Genomic DNA, 23,073 nt, shown 5'->3' on the forward strand with positions numbered 1-23,073 from the left:
GGAAATTAGGTTAGTTCACAGCACTTTACCAAAGCAGAAGATGTAAAACTCCCTCACAGTAAGAGCTAAGTAGTTTTTTCTAACAAGCCTTTCAGAATATATATTCCCTATATCCAACTTACAAAATAAAAATCACTTTTAAATTGAAACCAATTGTAAAGTTCACATCCACTTTGAAGACTTATAAAGTCCATAATTCAAAACAGAAAATTAAAAAAAAAAAAAGCCCACAAAAAAAACTGTGATCTCTCAAGATCCCCAGCCCCGGTGCTGCCAGCACATTTAAAATCTATTCTTCCTGTCTTTTCTGGGTATGCCTGTGTATTTTTATGCTAAATAAAAATAGGATATTTTGTTCAATTACTTTTCTTGACAGAATTTGGACAGAGCCGTTAGTGTGAAAATAGCAATCTGTCCCCTTATTTATGTCTTCATAAAAGTTCTTTCTTCCTAACATGTGGTCTTCCAAAATCCATTATGAGGACCCCAAAGAGTGGCTTCACTGGGCTGGCTTCAGACCCCTTCTACCTACAGCAGGTTGCTGAGCCCGAGGCCGCACTGAAGGCCTGTGCTTCCTGCCCCTGTCCTCATATACAGGGCGGCAGCAGGACGTGAGCACCAGGCTCCTGAGCACCCATCTCTCCTATTGTTACTGGCACAGCCTTGGCAACTCACTCAGCCTTCTCTCGCTTTGGTACACGCATGCGCAAAACCAGGACATTTGCCATTGGCTGCTCTCGCACTCAAGAGCACGAACTAGCTGCTTTGTTTGAAGTGGTCAATGTGGCATTCCACCTGCCTCTGCATTCCTCTCCTGTTGTCTCAAGACCTTTGTACTCAATCCTCCTCTGGTTCCGGAGACTGATATTTGAGACAATTTCTTTTCAGAGCCTAAGAATCCGGTGCCAAGCCAGAACAAGAGAACACTGAGCTTTCCTTTCCGTTTGTGCCATGGACGGACCGGGTGGTGGGGTGGGGGAGGGTGGTAGCTGCGGCGCTGGTGTTCTGTTACCATCTCAAAACCATTCTGCTTCTCCCCAGTTTCGATTTGGTAACCCAGAATTTACTCGCTTCAGGATCCAGTTGATCCTGTCATTACCCTATTCTGCTAACTCCCTATAGCACAGAAGCCGAAATTCTGTCTACGCTGCAGTCGTTGCCTCGTAGACTCTTTACAGGGACTCATGTGAGGGCTGCACCCAAGCATTGGTATAGGATTTAGATAAAGCAAATCTACTGTAAATTCCAGTAAGGCCGGGAATACACGGACAGCTTTGTATGTAAGACACCTTGCCTTCTTTTCAATGATCTAAAACACAGACAAGGCAAGGTTGAAGACAAGGCAAGATCCAGTATACCTTGGAAAAGAGAAATGATTTCCTATGTAACTGCATGTATGTAATTATGTGATTAGAAGCCACATACCGTAGTAACTTATTACATTTTAAAGACAAACATCCCCTTTACCTCACACAATTGCATAACAATTTATGTACAAAATTGTACTTTGCTCTAAATATTTCAATTTAGGGAAGGCTCAGATGTCTTCAGGGATGAACATTTACATGCCTATACTTGGTAATTAAGTGGTAGATATTTATGACTGCATTAGGCATTTTTTGAGAAATTTTGTTGGAATACATGGTTCAGCTTTTGAACATTTGTACAACTAAGAAAAGTTTAAGAAATGCTTTTTCTCGTAATTTTTTTAAATGGATACAAATGTACCCTCAGATTATAATTTCTGTCACGCATCCCATATTATTTGTGTATGGGCATGCTGTTTTGCGACCTCTGTAGGCAAAGGGAGTGTAGGAGTTGTTCTCTGTAAGCTGCTATGACCTCAAGATGGAATTTAGAATACGGTACCTGAGAGCGAAGGAGGGGAGCCGACAGGAGTCGAAGGGTTAGATGAAAAGCTGTTGTTCGTGTGATCTGGAGAATAGATCTTCAAACAGTGGAGAGGAAAAGAAATTCTCATTTATTTTGAATACACACATTTTAAACAACAAAAGTCTCCCTGCAGTTCATTTAAAACCCACAAGTCACAAAATGCATGCAGCATTTAACTGCACTATCTACATTCTAAAATGAAAAAAAAAATGCAGCAATTAAAAGCAGCTCAGTCTCCATGTGGGTCTCTGAGGGAGGGGATCAGGGGCTGACTCTATCATGAACTCAGTTAACTGTTCACTTGCATTGACGATGCAGTCTTGCCATGCCATGGAGGAAGAGGATCTGGGCAGTCCTGATGACTTAACAAGCTATGGGCAGATGGCAATAGTGGAGAACTCCCCCTTTCAGTAGACTAGGGGAAGGGGAGGAGGGAGGGATGGGGAGACTGGGGGGAGTTGACAGAAGGGAGCTTCAATTGGGATATATAATGAATAAATTGTGAAAAAAAATAAAAATTAAAAATTTCTTTTCAAGTGAAGTACTGTGGTGATGCCTGACAAAAACTGGGGTCAGCCAGCTTCAAGGCCACCTCTTTTCCCACCCAGAACTAACTGTGGACAAGCCACAGAGATACTGCTTTCTAATTTTCCTTTCTTTCTCCATAAAACAAGGAGCTAGATAGTATTATGTCTACTGTAAATTAGAGCACTTGAGAGCAGGACACAAAAGAGCCCAGGTTAAATAGGTACTTTCACTTAGGACTCAAGGCTGACATTAGCTGAACTTGATTTGTGTTCACCATGGGAGGGAAAAAGCAACCAAAGACACACATTGTAGGAGAACAGATTCCCTCTTACAAGTGTAAACACTCAGGCTCAGGGTTAGTCTTTGAAGACAATGCAAGAACAGTGCTCTCCCTGAATGAATAAGGAATGCTGTTTTGTCACTAGGCAGTACACAGGGATTATTCAGCTCCAGTTTACTGGCAGTGGGTGGACAAAGCAGAGAAATTACGTCCCTCAGGAGCCAAGGAAGTGACAGGTCCCTAGTGAACTTGAGTTGTCATATTCTTCCAGGTAACTTTTCCAAACTGTCTTGAAACTGATTCTTGAAGACTCCATTTTAGCTAGCCAATGAATGTTTATAATACACACACACACACACACACACACACACACACACACACACATCTCTGAGCCGAAAAGGCCCAGAAATATCTCCAGACCCTCACTGAAAGTGCTAAGCACAGGGGCGGAATCAGATGAACTAGGCTAGCCAGAGGAGGTAAGAGAGCTTTCCCTCAAAGTCTCAGTGATCCTTGCCCCCCAGCCCCCCTAATCAAAGCTATTTGCATTTATTTTCTAAAATTCCATATGTCCACTTCTGATTAAAGTTCACCCTGCTACAGGCGGTGCCTGTGGGGTCCAAAGTCAATATTTCCTCACCGAAGCCAGGGCTTTTCCCAGAGCGTCTCCAGTCTGGGAACTGCCTGCTGCCCCAGTTCCTCTGTTTGCTGCAAAAACAAAAGACAGAATATGAAAACCAGGCAGTGAGACATCTCACCGTTTTCTATTCCTGGTCCATTTACTCACAACTTAATTGCATTTTTAATGCTAATTACAACACATTAATCTTTAATTAGCATTAATTTGTTTGCTGAGGTAGATGTCAAATATATTCATGTTACTTTTTTTTTTTTTGCAGATAAAATATAAACCTGACACCTTGATTTGAAGACAAAGTGTTTCCCCTGCTATTACTTCCTCCCAGTTGCTGAGGAGTAGTTGCTGGTGACAGGCACCACGCCAGGACTTGGTGCTCATCATCACTAAGGAAAGTTAGTCACTTGCAGGACCCTAAATGTCCTCAAAGTCCAACGTAGTTTTTTTACACATCACTGAATTATCTTCATGAATAATGTACACCAATTTTCAAATACAGAAAAATTTGATCGACAGCAAAATGGGGCATTCATCTTAGTGTCACACAGTTGTCTTGCTAATGAAGAGAAAGAATATTTTTATTATTTTAAGTGTACATTCCATATATAAAACAAAAGGTACTATTAATAATAATGCAAATGTTACAGTATGTAATACAACCAACTTCTTTGCTGAACTCCATTTTTTCCACTAGAACCATGTGGTGAAACGGGGGTTGTTATAAAAGCTTTTCACTGACACACTGACTAGGCTTGGGAATGGTACCTTTACTAGTAGCTCAACACTAAGCAAACAGGACTTTAGGATAGGCTATTAGTGTTCTAGTAGGAAACATTAAGTCAACTGATGAATTCAACCAAAGTTTCTTTGCACACTTATAATGACGTTTAAATTCCCCAGTCTTCTTTTTGAACAGGAGACACTTTTAGCTAAACAACTTGTACCATCTTCTTCTAGACATGAGGTAGTATATGAGCATGACTCCAGTGGTCAAATCCAGAGCTTTTCTGGTTCCTACCTTCATGCTCTGGACCTCTACTTAGTGTAGCCACAGTATGATTGTGACTTTCATACATTTGCATGCTGGGTATGCCAGCTCAGTGATCTCTTACACATGCTTTACCACACAACCCACACAGACTCAGTTGCTTGCTCCTGAAAGGTGCCACCTGAATGACAAAATACACATTTTTCTTCTTCAGAGAAAAAAAACAAAAAACAAAAAACAAAAAACAAAGAAACAAAAAAAAAAAAAAAAACACCTCTTTTTTCCCCTATTACAAATGTATGATGTAGATAAGTTGTATGAATATTCTAGATTGAAGGTGTGGGTAAATTCTCAGGGCATGTGTCTGGTTATCATAGAACTGGACAAATAAAAACAACTTAGAAAGGTATCAAGTCATTAAAATATTTAAGGTAAAAACCGCTGAAATTACTAGTAGTGTGAAAATGGGGACTTCTGTATTACAGAGCTTTAGAAATAACTAAGTGTTTCTAAAATGACTGGTAAAGATTTAAAGACACAGACAATACAACCCATTAATACATATTATTACATTATCTGTGGAAGTGATTATCTTTTTTTATTAAGCAATATTATCTTTTCATTATTACATGTTTAAATGGAGATTGCAGTCAAAATAAATTGTGATATCTGCCTGAACTGTATATAGATCTCCATGAAGTGAATGCTCAGAGAAACACTGGTGAAAAACAAACAAACAAAAAACCACATTTTCTAACCAAGAACCTAAACAAAAAGGTAACAAGAGAAACCCTGCACAGATGTAGCCCATGGCAGCTCAGTCTCCAAGTGGGTTCCCTAGTAAGGGGAACAGGGGCTGTCTCTGATATGAACTCAGTGGATGGCTCTTTGATCACCTCCCCCTGAGGGGGGAGCACCCTTACCAGTCCAGAGAGGAGGACAATGCAGCCAGTCCTGATGAAACCTGATATACTAGGGTCAGAGAGAAGGGGAGGAGGACCTCCCCTATCAGTGGACTAGAAGAGGAGTATAGGGGGAGAACAGGGAGAGAGGGTGGAATTGGGAGGGGAGAAGAGAGGGGGCTACACCTGGGATACAAAATGAATAAATTGTAATAAATAAATAAAAATGTAAAAAAAAAAACCACAAAAAAATAACAAGAACTCATCAAAAAAAAAAGTTGCTATAGCAGTAGCTTTCAGAAGATTTACTCTTCTTTTGAACAATTTTAAAGGAAGATTATAAATTAAAAAAAAAAACCCTATCCTTCCATCTATTTATTTTCAAGGTACGAAACAGAAATACTTGAAAGACCAATAAACATATTCTAAGGACATCCACAAAGTAAATTATGTATCACATAAAATGACACTGTTAAAGAGAGGATACTCTTAGTGTGATTAAAAATATTTTAGACTTATTTATTTTATTATTTTATGTGTATGAGCATTTTGTCTGTGTAATTCATGTGCGCCACATTCGTGCCTGCTGCCCAGGAAGGTCAGAAGGAGGCTTTGGGTCTTCTGGGACTGGAGTTAGAGATGGCTGTGAGCCACCATGTAGGTTTTGAGAATTGAATCTGTGTCTTCACAAGAACAACAAAAGGGCTCAGCCCTGAGCCAACACTCCAGCCCCAGTGTGATTTTTGTTTTACAGCACTGAGTCTTTTAAACTAAGCTATTAGTGTCTTCTTTATACAAAGAGATATTAAGACTCAGGAAGCTGAATCAAAAATAGAATCAACTCCTTACCTCATCTGGTCATAAAAATGTTTCAGAAAACTACAAAGGCTATTCATGCAAGCCACTGATAAGAACGGACTATTTTTTAACTTGAAGCCATTTTACCTTACAAGAGCTGGACAGCTCAACCCAAAGGCTTAAGTTTCAAAGCAGTTTACTGGGGCCGGTCTACTGTTTCACTGGGCATGCCTTTTGTTCTGTTCCAGGAAACACGGAAGGGACACTTTTTCAAAATGAGATTGGTCTCTCTTAAAGATGTCTTTTTTTATTTGTGTAACCAATATATAAAAGGACACACAGAATTAGAAAGAAGATACATCTTTAATTCTCAAATGGAATAATATTTGGTTTTGGTACTAAAAAGTAGGTCAGGCTTAGCAAAACACATATCAAATCCACCTTTCAAGCTTCAGTACATTAAGACTTCAGTACTATTTTAGTACCTCGGTTTTGTCAATATATATTATTAGAAGTCTCTAATGTCCATGTGACAGAAATAAATATGAAATTCATTGTCTTTATGTGTTTTCCAATTTACTTTACTTTGGTTCTAATCAGTTTCTTTTGCTCAAACAGACAAAAAGACAAAACATAAAAACCCAGCTTCTAAGTAGAAGTACAACATAAACACGGGTGGAAGATGAACAATTATGAAAAGCTTTGTAACTTGGTAGGTGGGTTTGATCCCGCTGGCCACTCAGGGGCTCAGAGGTCTCACGCCCAGGTGCTGCTGCTGGCTAGATGAAGCGCACCAAGGTTTCATATCCTGTGCGCAGTGGTGGACCACCCTGTGTTTGTCTCCGCTTTGGGGAAATGGCGATTCCCATCAGCACACGCCCCAAACAAAATACCAAGACCAGCAGTGCCGGGGGACCAGCCCTGAGAACGGGAACCTGGAAAATATGTTTCTCCTTTATTGCACACCCATAACCTGAGACAGAGAGCAGAGGACATCAAAGGCAGAGGAAGTGCAATCCGGCGTGCTCCCCCGAGAAGGACTGCTTTGAGATGAGGCTCCTCTGGGCTGTGCTCAGTGACCCTCATGTCATTAAAGTGCTAAGGAGAAGCATAGCAGCGCCATGAGTTTCTCCACAAAGATGACTGTAAAGTGGAACATTGCCAACACTCCTCCAAGACTCTCAGAAGAACCTCCAACACGGGCCGTGATATACAAACGCCACGTGGGGAGGGTTCCAAACATTCGTGGGGGAAGGTAGGCCTCCTGACTGTGTGCAGGAACTGGTGGAAAGGCTTAAATCAGACTCATTTATTGCTCTCCATTGGTGGTCTTTGTAACTACGGGCCTGACACTGCTGGATAAAATGTATCTCTACTCTTCAGTCTGTGCCTGGTCATCACCCAAAATTCATCGGAAGGCTCATGATCCTCATAAAACAAGGACTGGATATTATGTGACTAGTTTAATAATAATAAAAAAATGACTATGAAACCAAGCCCTCTAGGGAAAAAGGATGAAATGTTTCTACTAGAAAGCCACATCCCAACATGCTTCATGTCACACAGACATGTCAAGAGGAGTGAAAGTCGCAAAGGCAGATTAATTCATGAACCAGATAGATATTTCGGAATAATCTTTAACATGTGGTATATTAAATCAAACTTAGTAGCCTGTCCCTTCAACACTATTTGGTTTGAGGTTTCAAAACTTGGGAAACACCATTTTTTTTTTCCTCCCGCACTCAGAAGACAGGCCACTTAAAGACCAATAAAACAACAGTGGTTATTATAAAACATTATGCTGTTTTATGCCCCATTCCCTGTGAGGGACAGGGAGGATAGGTGGCCCCGAATCTCAAAGCGCAAAGCTGTCAATGTACACAGATGGTGACTCCCGATAGAGGCTGCACATTGCTGAGTGCGTCTCAGACTTGGAACCTCCCTGGCCCGTCCTACAGCAGAAGGTTCCCTCCCTCTTGACCAGCAAAGGGCTAACTTTTCAGGAAGGAAGGAGGTAGGATAGTGCCGCACGGTGCACTGTCCCATGGACATCTTTGTTCCCAGCAGCTGGCATCTAGGAACTTCCTCTGTGTGCATATCTGGATCAAGGGGATCTGGACCCTACTTCTGACACAAGCCAGCTGCCTGGTGCTGAAAGGGTATTTAGGGATGAAACAGAAGTGCTCAGAAGGCAAGTGACTTCCTAAAGGTCCCTGGTCAGCTCTCACCTTGCCCCAGGCACTAAACCAGCTGAGCTACCATGCTGTGCCCTATTAACCCCATTTATCCCATGGTGCCTCTGAGACCCTTCCAATTCAGAAATGGCTAATGTAATCTCCAGAATGTGCTGGTATTTGCTAAAAAGAACAGGAATGGACCATACGCCATACCATGAATGGTTATGTCATTAAAAATCTCATAAGTTGTTTTTGTTTTTTTTTTCCCCAAAGCCCTGGCAATAAGGTCAGTAGTTTCAGCAAGAGAAATGGCAAATGACCCCCTAACCTAGGCGATCCAACCTAATTGAGCCCCAACCTTTCCATCTTTGGAATGCAGCAAAGGGACAAGAAATGAGGTACAGGCCCAGAGAGACTGCCTCTTAATGTTCTGGAGCTCATGTCTTATACCACAGACACCGTGAAGGTCCACAGTTAGTTTAGGATAATGGCTGACAACCACGGTAAAATATCATCACACAATACTGAGACACAGGACAGCCTCCTGAATCCCGAAAGCCTCCTCAGACGTCAATGCCATGTTCTGGAGGGAATGCAGTGCCTTGCAACTTTGTGCCAAGAAAACTTGAAGACTGGGCTGTCCATGTGTTACTGCTCGGACCCATTCTTACAACATTAGTGCTCTTACATTTTTTTTTTCCCCTACAGGATCATGTGTGTAATCTCAAACATGTGTCAGGCTATGTGTTCCTTATTTACCAATTATTTAATTAGCCCTGTTTGTTCTTTCAGATACAGGCAATGTAGTATTTCTTTATTTCCTGCATTTCGGAATGAGTGAGTATAGGCCAAATATTTTCAAGAGTCTACAGCTGTATCCCATTAGCCCGCACTGTTTGTTAGGGAAGCACACTGACATCAGAAGGGAATGCTTCTCTTCATGTTCTGCAGACACGCTGCCATCACTGCCTCCTTCCAAACACCAAACCAAAGCCGAAGAGAATGTTACACGAAGACATGTGAGTACCAGAACTCCATGAGAATAAGCCTTCTAACCGGACTTCAATTTTCCTCTGCATTTGTATACAAGGAATTGGAGAGTACATTATTTTAAGGCAGAGCATACTAGAATATTCAAGAACTTTCTCCCTTAAAGTAACTTATGTATTTATGCAAATTTAATAAGGGTATTTTTTCTCTGTAAGGCTCAATTACCAGACCTACTTATTTTCTAAAAGACTATTTTAAAATTATGATACTTTTTTATTATTTTTCTAATGAATTTTTGACAAGAATATTAACTCTTATAAGATAATTTATTATAGTTAAGTTTCCTAAAAATCCTGTCTGGGCTCTGAAAGTTTCATATTTTCCTTTTTAAATTGGAGTCCTTTACAATTATGTGGACATTTACCAGGACCGGGAGGCTTACACACATAAGGCTAAGTTCAATTTTAGTATGCAGCTGGGCTTTTCGTTTGTAGGACTCAACAATCCCTCTACCCCGATCAGGAGACTGCCAATTGTCCATGAGCTGATGGTGAGAGGGCCCTCTAAAGCAAGCAAGCCTTATTCTCACTGTACTGGGCAACTAAGCCGTCCAAGATTTACAGAGACTGAACTGCTGTCTGTCTTTCACCCCATGACACAGGCCTCACTCACATAAAGACTGAAGAATAGGTCCACAGAGTAGTTTCAAAAAGAGTGCCCGAGTATGTTCTCCTGAACTCGGAGGTCCGTCCCACATCCATATCTTCCTTAAAAAGAAAATGACTCAAACCACAAGTAGACAGGAAATCTGTCACGTACGAGGATGAATGACTGGCCATCCTTCATAACCGACCTCATGACTGCAAAAGGGGCTTTCCGTCTGTCAAACCACACTCAAGTGAAATGTGCCCCTTTCAGCCTTTCAGTTCTGCACTTTTCTTTCTTTCTTCTTGTTTTTCAAATCTGCCCAGACTTCGCTAGTAGCTGCTAAAACTTCTCCCATGTGACCTCTGTCCATAGCTCACAAAGGTCAGACTAGGGCAACATACTTATAAATGTTCCCTTATGGAAAGTTCCAGAAATGGAAACTCATTCTTAAGTTTGCTTGTCTGTGAGATGTGCTAGGAGAGGGCTGCTAGGTGGCCTATCGTAAGTGTGAAATAAGTTACCGGATAAGCAAGCATGGATTTAGTTAGCTAGAGATTGTATTTTTAACACTTTAATACCATCTCCTTCAGCAAAAACTATCCTACATAAGTGATTTATACAATTCCCAGCATTTAAAGAAATGAGAGAAAAAAAAATTACAAAGAGCTAAAGCAGTCAACAGCAGCATGTTGTTTTCTCTAAAACATCCCCTGCGTTTTTCATCAGTGAACCTCTGGGAATGATCTCAAAGGCCAACCTGTTATAGTTTGAATGTGAAATGTCCCCCACGGGCTCATGTATCTAAACACTTTGTTCCTAGTTGCCAGTACTGTTTTGGTCAGCAGACACATACCACTGTGGTCATGATAAATGGGGACAACCCGACTCTGTTTATGTTCCCTTCTCTGTTTTCCGGTCCACTGAGATGTAATAATCTACACTGCAAGATCTACCCTCAAAGGACAAGGTTCCAGGCCGTGCTAGACTGTGTCTCTTCAAACTGAGAGCTCGAACCAAACTCTCCCCTCTTAGGTTGTTTTTCTCGGGTATTTGGTCATGGCAACAAGAAAGATATCCAATGCACCTGTCAAGTGCGGCTTAAAATAGAACAGAGTAGGCTGTGACTAGGAAGGTTGGGTTTTATGAAGACCCTGGAGCATCTAGATGTGCTATGTAACAGAATGAGCAGCTTTTGAAGGCTGATCCACAGCTGCCTCCCGACCAACCAGCATCATCCCGAAATGCCCCGCCTAGCTCTTCCCTCAGGAAAACAAACAGTATTGGCAGAGATCCATCTGCACTAACAGACCACAGCAGACATCAGAGGTCATGAGCGGATGATGCATTTGGCAGAAACAATCTTCCAAGCCTAAACTTATTACGAAGCCCACAGGAAACAATTTCTGGCCCACTGTTACCCAGACATCTCTCCTGTGTGAACAAGCACTATTTCTCTACATGAACTCCATAATGCTACATTCTCAGAAGGGTGAGTTCATCTAGCTATTAACACGACTTTTAGTTGAAAATTTCATGTAGACAAGGCTTTGAAAGACAGAGACATAGCATGGTTAAGAACTTAACATGATGGTCAATCTCTGAGAAGTGCTGAATTACTACTGCTATTAAGTGTCATCCTTTCCCTTAGTTCACTGGTTTTCCATGAATAGCCTCAAGAAAACTTTGCTTGGCTACTGTTTGAGAGTGTGAGATGTGAGAGATTCTGGGTCTACTTAAACCCTTATTTAATGACTCATAATGGACAATAAAGTCAAATTTCAGTTTCTTGTCACTAAAAAAGTGACTCTGGGCAAAGCAGTGATTATTGCTATTCAGTACCTTCATGTGTTCACTCAGGGTTGTGGCAAAAATTTATTGCCTACCCACCTTATTAAAGCCTGCCATGGAGCCCTGGCATTGGGGCTGGCAGGGCCATCACTTACCCATGATGCTGTCTGTCCCGTTGGCGGGAGGTGTGCAGGAAGAGGTGCTGTAATGGTTTGAGCCACTGCGATGGAACGTGGACATCGGAGGAAGACTGGAGCTGATGTCTGCCGAGGAGTGGGATGGGTAGGTCTGCAGAGGGTGCAGGAAGGAGGCCACATTCACTCACTGTGTACTTAGTCTTCTCATGCTTTTTTAAGAACTCATAATTTCATAATTATGCTTTCATAATTTCAAAAACAGTCACACAATCATCCTGTTTTATCTGACAGCTTTCATTTTTATAAACAATCAAATACACAGAGATCCAAAGTGGATTTGTCGTTGTATCAAATGTCAAGGAACAACACAGCAACCCAGGACACCAAGAAGAGATCAAAATCCCCAAATCTACAAATCATTGGTTAAAAAAAAAAATCATCAAATACACCAGAAACACACGTAATTTTTTCAATTATTTTTTTCATGGCCTACTAAGTAAGTGAACAAAATTGCCTAGAATGTAACATACAGATCTTCACAGTTTATGCAACATGGACCCTGGCCTCTAGCCACTGCACAGCATAGTAACAGGAAACTTCTTTCTCTCTAGCTGGATCATATTGCTGAATGAATCTCAGCATCAAGAACAAGATAGGAAATGAAAAACTTAAAAAAAAAATTAAAAGCTAAATCTCTCTAAAGCATGAGGGTGGAAAAGCTTTTATTAGTGGCTTTGTTGAATTGATTTGGGATCTGAAGGCTTGACAATGCTTTTTTTGCCCTGACTTCCTTCTTTGTATACTGTATATGCTATTTAGCTGACTAAGAAGGAAGAACATCTTTAAAGGGTCACTGGGCTTAAAAGCATGGCTTCAAATACAATTGCTATACCAGTTGTTCAAATGAATGAATGAGGCACATTAGTTGGCCTGTACCCATCTCAAGGGGAGAAGATCAATAAAGGAACACATGGATTTACAAGGACACCTCAAGCTATTTCTTTCCAAACAAAACAAACAAACAAAAAAACCCAAAACCAACCAGCCAAACAAAAAATTGCAGTAGTTGCAAATTACTCTCACTTTTGTTTTCATAAGCATTTGGAGGTGCTGCAGATATGTTAAAGAAAGATGCGTAATAATAAAAATTTCACATGTGATAAAATTAATAGCTACAAATGTTCATTATATCATCATTGAAGATGCATTTAATTATTTAATTTAAAGTAGAGACTAGGCAATGAATCTTTATTGTCTCATGACTAAAGATGCTTTTAAAATTAGTTTTAAAATAGAACTAATAGATACTGCAGACACTGGGAAGTACTAAAACCAAGCTTCCCCTCCCCCCAATAAGGAAGGAAAGTGGTTTCTGAGTGCTAGCCAACTGACTTTGGGAGGAAGATCCTCTCTTTGCTTGCCAGTGTTCTATGAGCTCAACTCAATTATACCTGCATTCTGCCCTGCCATTTCACACTCAATGTCACACTACACTGCCTGTTGTTCAAGTCCATTACCATAATACTGTGAACTCTCTTAAGGGGAGGGACTAGAGCTCATACCTCCTCATGTTAGTCTCTAAGTAGTACACATAAAATGACAGTACATATTAATGGACAGTAGACTGAAGTATGACTTATCTGAATGACTACCAAACAACCCAGGTCATGCATTTACATTTCAGAGCTGGGTCTGCCAAACAACACATAAATATCTTTGAAAATATCACCTTGGCGTAGTATAAGAGAGTTAAACTTAGAAGATGTCAATGAAAAGGTAGACATAAATTCTTCCTGGGCCACTAGTTAAAACTCATTTACATTTGGGATTTGAATCTCCCAAGTTGCCCATACAAAGTTCTCTAAAGAATAATAGAGTGGGGCTACTCTACAGTATAAATTATAAAGACAAGATAAAAATGTAGGACTTGGAAAACCAAACGTAGAAGAGTTGGGGCATAGCTAGTTAGATTTTGACAGCTGGGTGTGTGTGTGTGTGAATAACATGGAAAGAAAAATCAAAGACAGAAAGATGTCGTGACTGTACTTTTATGTAAATTGTATTACTTACTGAGTTTTGGCAGAAATCAAAAGAGAGAAATACAATAATGCAAAATAGTTAATTAATTATAATAATTAGAAAGTGCAACAGAGAAAAAAAACATCCGTGAGATTTTTTTGGACTCTTCTAAGTTTATGGAAAGTGGTGTAAAATTTAGGACATGACAAACCAAGGGTTAAAGCTAAATGCAGACAGTATGAAGAAAAACAAAAACAAAAACAAAAAACAAAAACCAATCTCTCGGGTTTAATGGGGAAACCAATTCAATCCATACTAAATCAGTTATTTTCATAGACACATGGAAAATTAGATGTTGAAATAAATTAATGAGATTTATAACTAGATTACTTTTCAATGAGGAGTATCTTGAAAACTAATGTTACTCAGAAAGGTAATAAATACAGCACAGAGAACATTAGTGACTGCGAATAATGTCTCTTTTTAGAAGATTTAAGAATCAACTCTAACAGGTCTTCTTGATGTCTTTCCCCAGTTACCACCGTCTACCCAGCTTGTTATAAAGGTGGTCAGCTCAAGGGCCACGGCTTTCCATGCCTATGCTGTTCACTTTTTTTCTTTTTAAGCTTCTGATACCCAACTCTGCATCTGTTGATTATGCAAGTGTTACAAACATTCACATTGGTGATGTTTGTTATTAACATATAGGTTGGTAATTTGAAGATTCAAAAATCTAAGAACTGGTAATATACGCTAAGAATGAAATCGTGCTATAGGCCGAGGTAGTGTTTCACAGTCTTGGCACCCATGGCCTTTTGTGACAGATATTTCATTGCCATAGGGCTTTTCCGTGTATCTGGTTATTGGCATATCTGGCCTCCACCCACCAGGCCCCAGGAGCATCTATACCCTAGCTGTTACAACAACCGTATCTCTTAAGTGTTGTCTGATGGTTCCTGAGGGTAGCCTCAGAGCCAGTTTGCAAGTTACTGATGATGTGCAGTAGAAAACAAAAGAACTTCCTTCGTGCTAGGATTTCAGAGGCCTCAGAACAGGGCACTGTGGCCCCACTAAAGCAATACATTAAGGAAGTGGGGGCTCTATCCTCCTTTTCCAAACATCTTTGTCAAGTCAGTCCAAATTTAAATTTCATACAAAGACCCATTCCAAAGCTTTACCACAAACTCCATTCATTGGGGTGGTTCTGTATGTGTATATGCAGCAAGCAGTGATGAACTATGGGATCTGGTGGTAAAAACTGAAACTGTAATGGGAATTTAAAGACTTAAAACGAACTGGTAACTCGACAGTTGCAGTTGAAATACGCGGAACTGAAACTTCCTAATTACTCAGTCTATTCTCACACGGGGTAAAACAATGAAGTTACTGATGTTTCCGAAATGTTTTACCTTTAGAGATAAGATGGTAGTGGTCACATTATGTCCAAAACAATCCAGGGATGTCTCGTCCCCTCATAAGCTGGCCCCTTTTAGCACAGGGTTAGGCAAATGATACAGCCCGGAGCCGTGTGGAGCCACCTCTACTTTCAAGATAAAAGATGCTGACTGCTGCTGTCTATTCAAATTATTCCCAATCAGTGTCAGAATCTTCAAAGTCACTTCAGTGAGAGATTGTCATATGGCTAAATACTGAAATTACAATGATAACTAGATGTAATAATTCAATAGTTTCACTCTCAGTGGGAAAACTCATTAGGAAACATAACCAAAGACCTTATTCATTTACCCTTTAAAGCAAGAATCTTACTCTCTGAAATTGGCTAAGCGGCCACGTGAGAATGGAAACCTGAGTTCTGTGATGGACACATGGCTTTAGCAACACATCTTCCCATGTGGCCCACCGAGAGACTGCTTTAAAATGATGTTTCACACCGAACAATAAAACTGTTTCGATTCATTAAGACATTTTCTAAAATGTGCTTGGTTTCTGACTTCAAATTATGTCTTTTTGTGCATCTGAACATAATTTAAGTGTTCCCTCCCCATGCAGTGAACATTAGTAGGGTAAAATCATATCATAATGCAAAATTTTAAAATATGGTAAGAGAAGAAATTACTTTAGGGGAAAGGAAAATAACACGTGGACAAATCTTCAAAGGACTGAAATTCCAACATTTAATATAGTACTCCAAATTTTAATTTGCAGTCATAACTTCCCCAGTTTTGATTATAAGTCCTAGGAAAAGTAGGAAATGATGATGGATAAGTAAAAATGTTACCAAAAGATATGCTAATTACAGTTGATATTTCGCTAAGCTTTCACTTGAATGCTTCCTAGTAGGGGGTGGGAGAAGAGGAAATCTGAAGCTCAGTTATTTGCTATTTAGTGAAAATGTGCTAAAATTTGCAACATTTTGTGATTTATACATTTGAACTTAGGAGAGCTGACACATAGGCCACTCCCATATTTACCACCTGCTTCTTGGGAAAAGCAAAGTGCATGGTGATCTAGGACCAACCACACATGCATTTTCAAGGATATCAGAACTTTTTATATCTGGAACCTTTTGGCCATCAGAGAAGGATATAAAGCTTTTTTTTTTTTTCTGTGCAGTGATTTTTTTTTTTCTTTCTATGTATTGATTGAACAAAGGAGAGGACAGAACATAGGAACCCAGAAAGCATTTCACTGATCAGGACAGAGAAAATAATAAATAAAAATAAAGTAAAAATGAGGAAAAGAGAGCAAAAATAGCAAGAAGAAATAAAGTCACAACCAGGGACCATAGGTTTTCCTTCATATTTGTGGGGTTTGAAGGTGTGTGTGTATGTCAGTGTATGTGTGTGTGTGTGTGTGTGTGTGTGTTTATCAGTGTGAATGTGTGGGTATCAGTGCATCTGTGTATATGTATCAGTGTATGTATGTGTGTGTGTGTCATAGTATGTGGGTATGTAACTGCATACACATGCGGAGGCCAGAGCAGGATTTTTGGGTGTCTTTCTCTAGCACTCTCTGCCTCACTACCTCAAGACAGCGTTTCTCACTGAACCCCAAGGCTCTCCTTTTTGACTACACTGGCCAGCCAGCAAGCTGTTGGAATCGGTCTGTCCTCCTTCTCCACCTCCTTGCCCAGTGCCAGGTTACAGGCACATACTGGCATGCCCAGTTTTTTACACGAGTGCTGGGGCTTGAACTTAGGTCCTCACACTTCCAAGTACTCCTGCCTCCTGCGTGAGCTCCCCAGCCATCTCATTTTAATTGCATGTTAATGGCCAATGAATCTAAGTCTCACGTGACCTGCACCCCATACCCAACTCATGATCTAGACACTGTTTTCTCCGTAATGACAGATTTTACTACGCAAGTAGACTTTTGCCTGTGGCAGCTTTTAACCTGGAGTCATATGGCTGTCTCCTCTAAGACAAGGAAACACACGCAGGTGAGTAAGTAGAAAGCATGGGCAGAATGGAAAATCCTTACTAAGGAAAGACAATCTACTCTCCAGCAGCTTTCACTGGGCAGTCTAGCAAAACAGAACATGAGTGGTTCCTGTGTGAGATTAAAACAAAAAGCCCAACGGATGTGGAAATTCCTGTTTGCTGTTCCCCAAACTACAGAGAAAACAGAAACCTTTCCTTATAGTAGGTCACAATGGGTCAAAACTGATATGAAAATCCCTGTGATCTCAAATCCTTCTCACTCTGCCCTGCATTCTCCAGAATTTCAGACGGCACTGCCATTGCTGAAGCCCTGCAACTCAAATACTGTGTTTATGAACCGAAGGAAGCTGACATTGCCATAAAGAAAACAGAACAAAACACAATAAACAAAAGGACAATGACAAAGAAGCTCTAGAAGGTTTACAGAGGTGATCCGCCTCTGTTGCGCCTTTGATCACAGAAACAATAAAACTCTACGAATAATAGGCATGGACTATTTTTGCTCCTTTGCAGAGTCCTTGCACACACACAGAGAGGAAACTCATAAACCAGCAGCGCTCTCCTCATCCCCAAGAGCCTTGCTTACCAAACGTTCATGTGGATGCAGGCTACAGTAGCTGCTAGACTGTGGAATATGAGAAGAATTGCCCAGCATTCCTCCATAGCCAGGCTGATTCATTCCACTGGAGGAGCTCCAAGGGTCACTGCTGTGATGGCCATCTGTAAAGGACAAAGAAAACCGTGACTTTTCTGAGGCATTCAGCCTTGCCTTTTAGAATAGGGTTTCTTCATATACTTGAAAAATAACCTCCTGTTGTGTATTCATCTTTGTGTTGCCTAGCTGATTGCATCACATGACAGTCATCATTATTTTTTCCCAAGTGGCTTTTTATATTGTCAAACAAATAGAAACACTGAAGTTTGTGTTCTTAGTAAAAAGAGGGGGAAAAATCAACTGGAAAAGAACAGAACACGTTTCTCTGCAGAATCATGTCAAGTAAGCAAGGTAATTCATGCTGAAAGAAACAGTTCTTAGAAACTCCTGACCCCTACTTTTATGAAAGTAATCCAAAAAGTTAAAGCATTACCAAACTTCAAGGTGGAAATAAAATAGTTGAGACACCAGTGTTGGCAGTGCTGCAAGTCTAAAGAGCCTAAACTGAAATGACTACTGGAAAAGAACAGCCCATATTTAGAAGGTTGGGCTTCACTTCTGTGCCATGCACAATACAGAGAATTAATGTTGGGATTATGTTACGGTAAGTGGGGAAGAGGATTTTCAAATATTTTGATCCTGGATCATTTTGGTATATGTTGTACGCAACTATCTTAAATCTTCAGGAGCAACGTGAGGGGTGTAGGCATGTCCTAAGACAGAAATTACAGTACAGAATACAACTGACATCCTCTGGATTTCATAAATAAATGAGGTAAAGAGTTTGAAGATGAGTCAGACAGAGATATTGTTTTAAAGTCTCTGTTAGTGAGCAGGTACCATTTCATATTAACAGCAGAACAAAGAAATCTTAAAGATTTCTTTCACTCTCTGGCACTGTGGTTATATAGATTATGATGGTTTAATTTTGATTTCTCAAACAAACCTAACGGCAAGAGACAGTCTGAACCACTACTAATTAATTCACTTGCCCTTCCCCTCTCTTAGAAACTGAAAAAATAAAAAATAAAAATTGAGGATTGAGGATTGAGTACCAGGTCATTAGCTTGATGTCGAATGTATACAGATATGTCTTGTTGAAACAAGCTTATTTTCACAGCAACATGCATATAATTTCAACTGTTTAAATCATGCTATTTTCATATGATATTTTATTTCATGAATCTGTTTTTCACCCCACTGAATTTTAAACTCTGGAGTGAGAATTTCAGAGCGAGTCTGGTCACAGAATGCAAAGGAAGAAATGATAGATTTCTGTCTTTAGGAACCATGTAAGCAAATGTATGTCTGCAATTTTGACAACTGTAGCCTTATAATCAAAAGGTGAGAAGTAAAGATAAAAACAAGGGACCTCAGTAATGAGATTAAGAGATGCCGGCTGACAATCCCCTCTGGTTCTGTGGTTATATAGATTGTGATTGTTTAATTTTGGTTTACCTTTCTGCACAACTGCATGTTCATCCAAGCCCTGATAAGACTGCCTCTCACTTTCTTCCCAGACTGAACTGGTGTGCAGAGGTCAATGTTTCTGACTGTGATCACCATGTAGGAACTCAGTGTCTTTTAAAACAGTGAGCTGTGTTGGGTGTGTGTGTGTATATGTGTTCATTCATGAGGAGGTCAGAAGTTTCCCGAGGTACCTAAAGCTTTCTGGTCTGGGTAGGCTAGGTAGGCAAACTGCAGGGAATCTCCGTGGATTTTAAGGATCCAAACTCGGGTCCCGTCTTAATGCAGCAGGCGCCATCGATCCCCTCTCAGCCATCCCTCCCTACCCAAAGTTAGCATTCCCCATCCCTTGGATTTGGTATGGAATGCAGAAGTTTAAATGTCACCTTAAATCTGAATATGAAGTCCAGGGCCCACTAACACTTGAAGTGGGGTGCGTGTGTGACAAATAAATTGGGAATATGTATCACTGAATAAGCGTTTTCCTGAAATAATCTGACGAGTCGACGCATGGGGTGGCAGTACGCTTTGGATTGTTAACACAGCATACTCTTCCCGATGCAGACTTATAAAAATATGTATTTTACATAAATTATGCTTTTCAGAGTAAATTAATATTTATCACATCCCATGATCTTGGCATAATGTTGTTTTGAAAGAATAGAATTAGATGTGTGCAAATTAATTGTGCTCATCATAAATGTCAACTGAAGCTTTTTTTTGAGTATTCATATGCAGAAAAACAAATCTGTTCCCCATAGTTTATGGGGTGTGGTATGGAAAGGTACCCACTGCCTTAATCTACCTCTTTGCCACGTGCACAATCCAAGACAATCAGTTTCTCAGACGCATAGAGGGATTTTAATCTATCCATTTTCTTGATGAAAACTGGATTTTTGACATATCGAATCCTTGAGTTGGCAGCATTTGTCAGCATCTGGAGGGCAGTTTCTTCCACTGTTTATAGCTGAAGGCAATAAGCCCACTGTCATGGCACAGAATGTACCGAAGTGACTAGCCCCTGTGCCCCTTTGAGAATTACACCTACTCAGGTCGCAGAGACAGAGGTCTGTGGCCATGAGCTCGGTCATGTGGGCCACAAACTGTTCTCGATCCCATTGAATGGACCCAGTCCATTTTTCAGACTTTCTGTGGAATTTCACACGTAAACCAGCAGTGTAAAGAAGCTGACATGGAAGGGGAAGATGCGTCTCTTCCCATCAAGTAGTTTATACCCTCTGAGTCTCAGTGAGACGCCACAGAGCAACCCGGGTATCGATGCCCTTGGTGTCCCTTTGTGCTGTGCCAGAGCACACTCAAGTAAGGTATCCATATACACACAACCAGAGCTAGAGTTGTGTTTTTGCAGTTCTTGGTAAATCTCATGTCCATCCTCAGGGCATCTTGGGATGAAGATCAGGACAGTTTTAAGTAAGTACTCTAGGCATGGCAAGCGTGGAATCCCTAGCTCCTTCCTCTGAATAGAACATTTGTGAAGTAGCTGGTGTCATTTTGATGATCCCCGTCTTTTCCAATTAGCAGAAAGTGGCTAAGTGACCAGTGGCAATAGTGTAAACTCCAGGGATATATAACCCATCTGTTTTTGACTAGAAACAGTGGGTAATTAAAATAACACATAGCCACTATCCACCACAAATGTAATGTCCCTGCCTCGTACTCCTTGTAGCCCCTTCAAAGTTTTTCTTTCACTTTAAATCAATTAGGATGTCTCAATACAACTTTCACTGGGCAACATTTCCCAAGTTTTAGTGGGTCACGTATTCTTCAGCGGAAACCTTGTTCTCACTTAACCAAGTGGTTAGGAACTTTATAGATGACTAGCCCAAGGGGAATCCATTTCCTCCTGGCTAAATACAAGATCTTCCAAACATACTCTGAGCTGAATGAGACACATCTAAACATGCACCTTTAGAAGAGATATTGAAGACCAGCAATCTGGGGAGACCAACATGGCATTTGCTTTATGTAAAGCAAAACAATTTAGTTTTAACCCATTATAGGTCAAAGGCCTTCAATGTAAGAGGGAAAGAAAGAAGCCTTAGGTAAGTTTTACTTAATTAGGTAAGGAATTCAGTTCCTAAGAGGGGGAGTACTCTACTCCTCTCTACACTTGTCTGATTCCATCTCTTTTGCCCTGTATGTAACACATGGTCCATGGACTTCCCGGCAGGCAAAGAAGCACCTTACCTTGCATGAAGAAGGAGCTAGGGAAAGTGCTGGCCGCTGGTTTGGAGGAAGGATAGCCTGGCGAGTCCCTATTGTAGTCGGCAGTGCTTGCTGAAGGAGCGTAGACCTGAGGAAGGAGAACCACGTGAATTTTGCTTTCTACATTGATCAAAGTGTTTCTACATCTACGATTTGGTAAGAAGCTGGCACAAAAAATGCTAAAAATTGGATGCTGTAAAAGTCTAAACCTGGTCCAACCCTAGAAACACTGCCTCCTTTGAATACAGAAAAAAAAAAGTTCTGTATATTTTGTGTCAACATAAAATAATCAGGAATGAGATTTTCCAGTCCAGGCGAGAACACTGCAAACCATGTCTAGCAGTAAATACACTCTGCAGGCCACAGAGTAGCCCCCATCTACAGATCCCTCCCTTTTTTAAACACAGATGGCCCACCAGCATGTTAAGGGCAAAACTGTCTCTCCCCAAAGACAGACCAAACCTCTACCTTTCAATTAAAATTTTTACTTGCAATACAGAAGGGAAGGAGAGGCAGAAAGTGGAAGCAAGAAAAGCGGGGGGGGGGGGGGGAAACACGGAGAGAGAGAGATGAGAGACAGACAGACAGAGACAGAAAGAGACAGAACAAGAACCATAAATGAGTGATAAGTATATATATGTTAGACTATTACATCCATACAGTGTCTGCAGAGATGCACGAAAAAAGGCCATTAAGTGCCTGGATCAACACAAGACCACCAACAATCAGTATGTACACAGGAAGAGGGGGCTGTCTTTTTTAAGTGCTTATTATATTTCTGTGTACAATAAACTTTAAAAGTGTGCCAAAAACCTAATTTACTTAACATTCGTTTACTAATCCTCATGGGGCTTGGGAAATCAGTGCCTTATAAAAATAGCCCTCGTGTTTTCTTGTTTATGTTTCCTTCAAGCAGGACAGCATCACAGCAAAGCATAAATTCATAAGGTATAGTTTAACTTTAATTGGTTTTCTCCCTTGCCTTTTCTGCTAAATATAATCTGTTTTTTCTTCTTAAATTCCCATTTTCTTTTGCTCTAAAAGTTCCTCTCTCCAGATGGTGGCAAAGACTGAACAGCTCATCCTCTTGATGAAAATGGATACCTTCCTGCCTCCATTTTGAAGCAGGCAGCGGCTCACAAACTTGGCAGTGAGCCTGCACCGATATTCACAGGTCACAGTGAGAGGAGAAGAAATTCACCAACAAAAAGGCAGCAGCAGGATTACAAAAAAAAAAAAAAAAGCTCCATTTTTCCATGTATATCAAACAAACACCCTAAAAATTATATAATTCTCTCAGAACAAATATGACTCATAAAGTGTAAGCATTAATAACAGGTTTAGAATTTCACAAAGGGTAGGTCCACAGAGACAGATGTGGGCAATGTGCTTCTGCAGCCATACATCAAATAAATGCTCCACACGCCCTTGAAAATCCAGAGGTCCTGGACATTAAACAAAACCAACCAAACTAAAAAGAGCCACTCATGCTGTGGACAGCAAGGATGTTTCCCTCCTAAGTCACGGAGGGATTTAAGT

At 40.5% G+C, this 23,073-nt stretch overlaps 1 protein-coding gene across 16 annotated transcripts in view; it reads right to left on the reverse strand.

Moving 5' to 3' along the window:
* Positions 1 to 23,073, reverse strand: part of Tcf4 (transcription factor 4) — a 339,325-nt gene that overhangs the window by 33,259 nt on the left and 282,993 nt on the right. For all 16 annotated transcript variants that reach the window (XM_060377099.1, XM_060377094.1, XM_060377098.1 and 13 more), the window contains 5 exons: positions 21,517 to 21,622; positions 17,773 to 17,906; positions 11,785 to 11,917; positions 3,342 to 3,409; positions 1,870 to 1,948 (listed from right to left, as the gene is read on the reverse strand). In XM_060377099.1, coding sequence (XP_060233082.1) covers positions 1,870 to 1,948; positions 3,342 to 3,409; positions 11,785 to 11,917; positions 17,773 to 17,906; positions 21,517 to 21,622 — 520 coding nt within the window. The remainder of the gene's footprint in view (positions 1 to 1,869; positions 1,949 to 3,341; positions 3,410 to 11,784; positions 11,918 to 17,772; positions 17,907 to 21,516; positions 21,623 to 23,073) is intronic.

Source organism: Meriones unguiculatus, chromosome 2 (assembly GCF_030254825.1).
Source record: "Meriones unguiculatus strain TT.TT164.6M chromosome 2, Bangor_MerUng_6.1, whole genome shotgun sequence".
Classification (NCBI taxonomy): Eukaryota; Metazoa; Chordata; class Mammalia; order Rodentia; family Muridae; genus Meriones; species Meriones unguiculatus.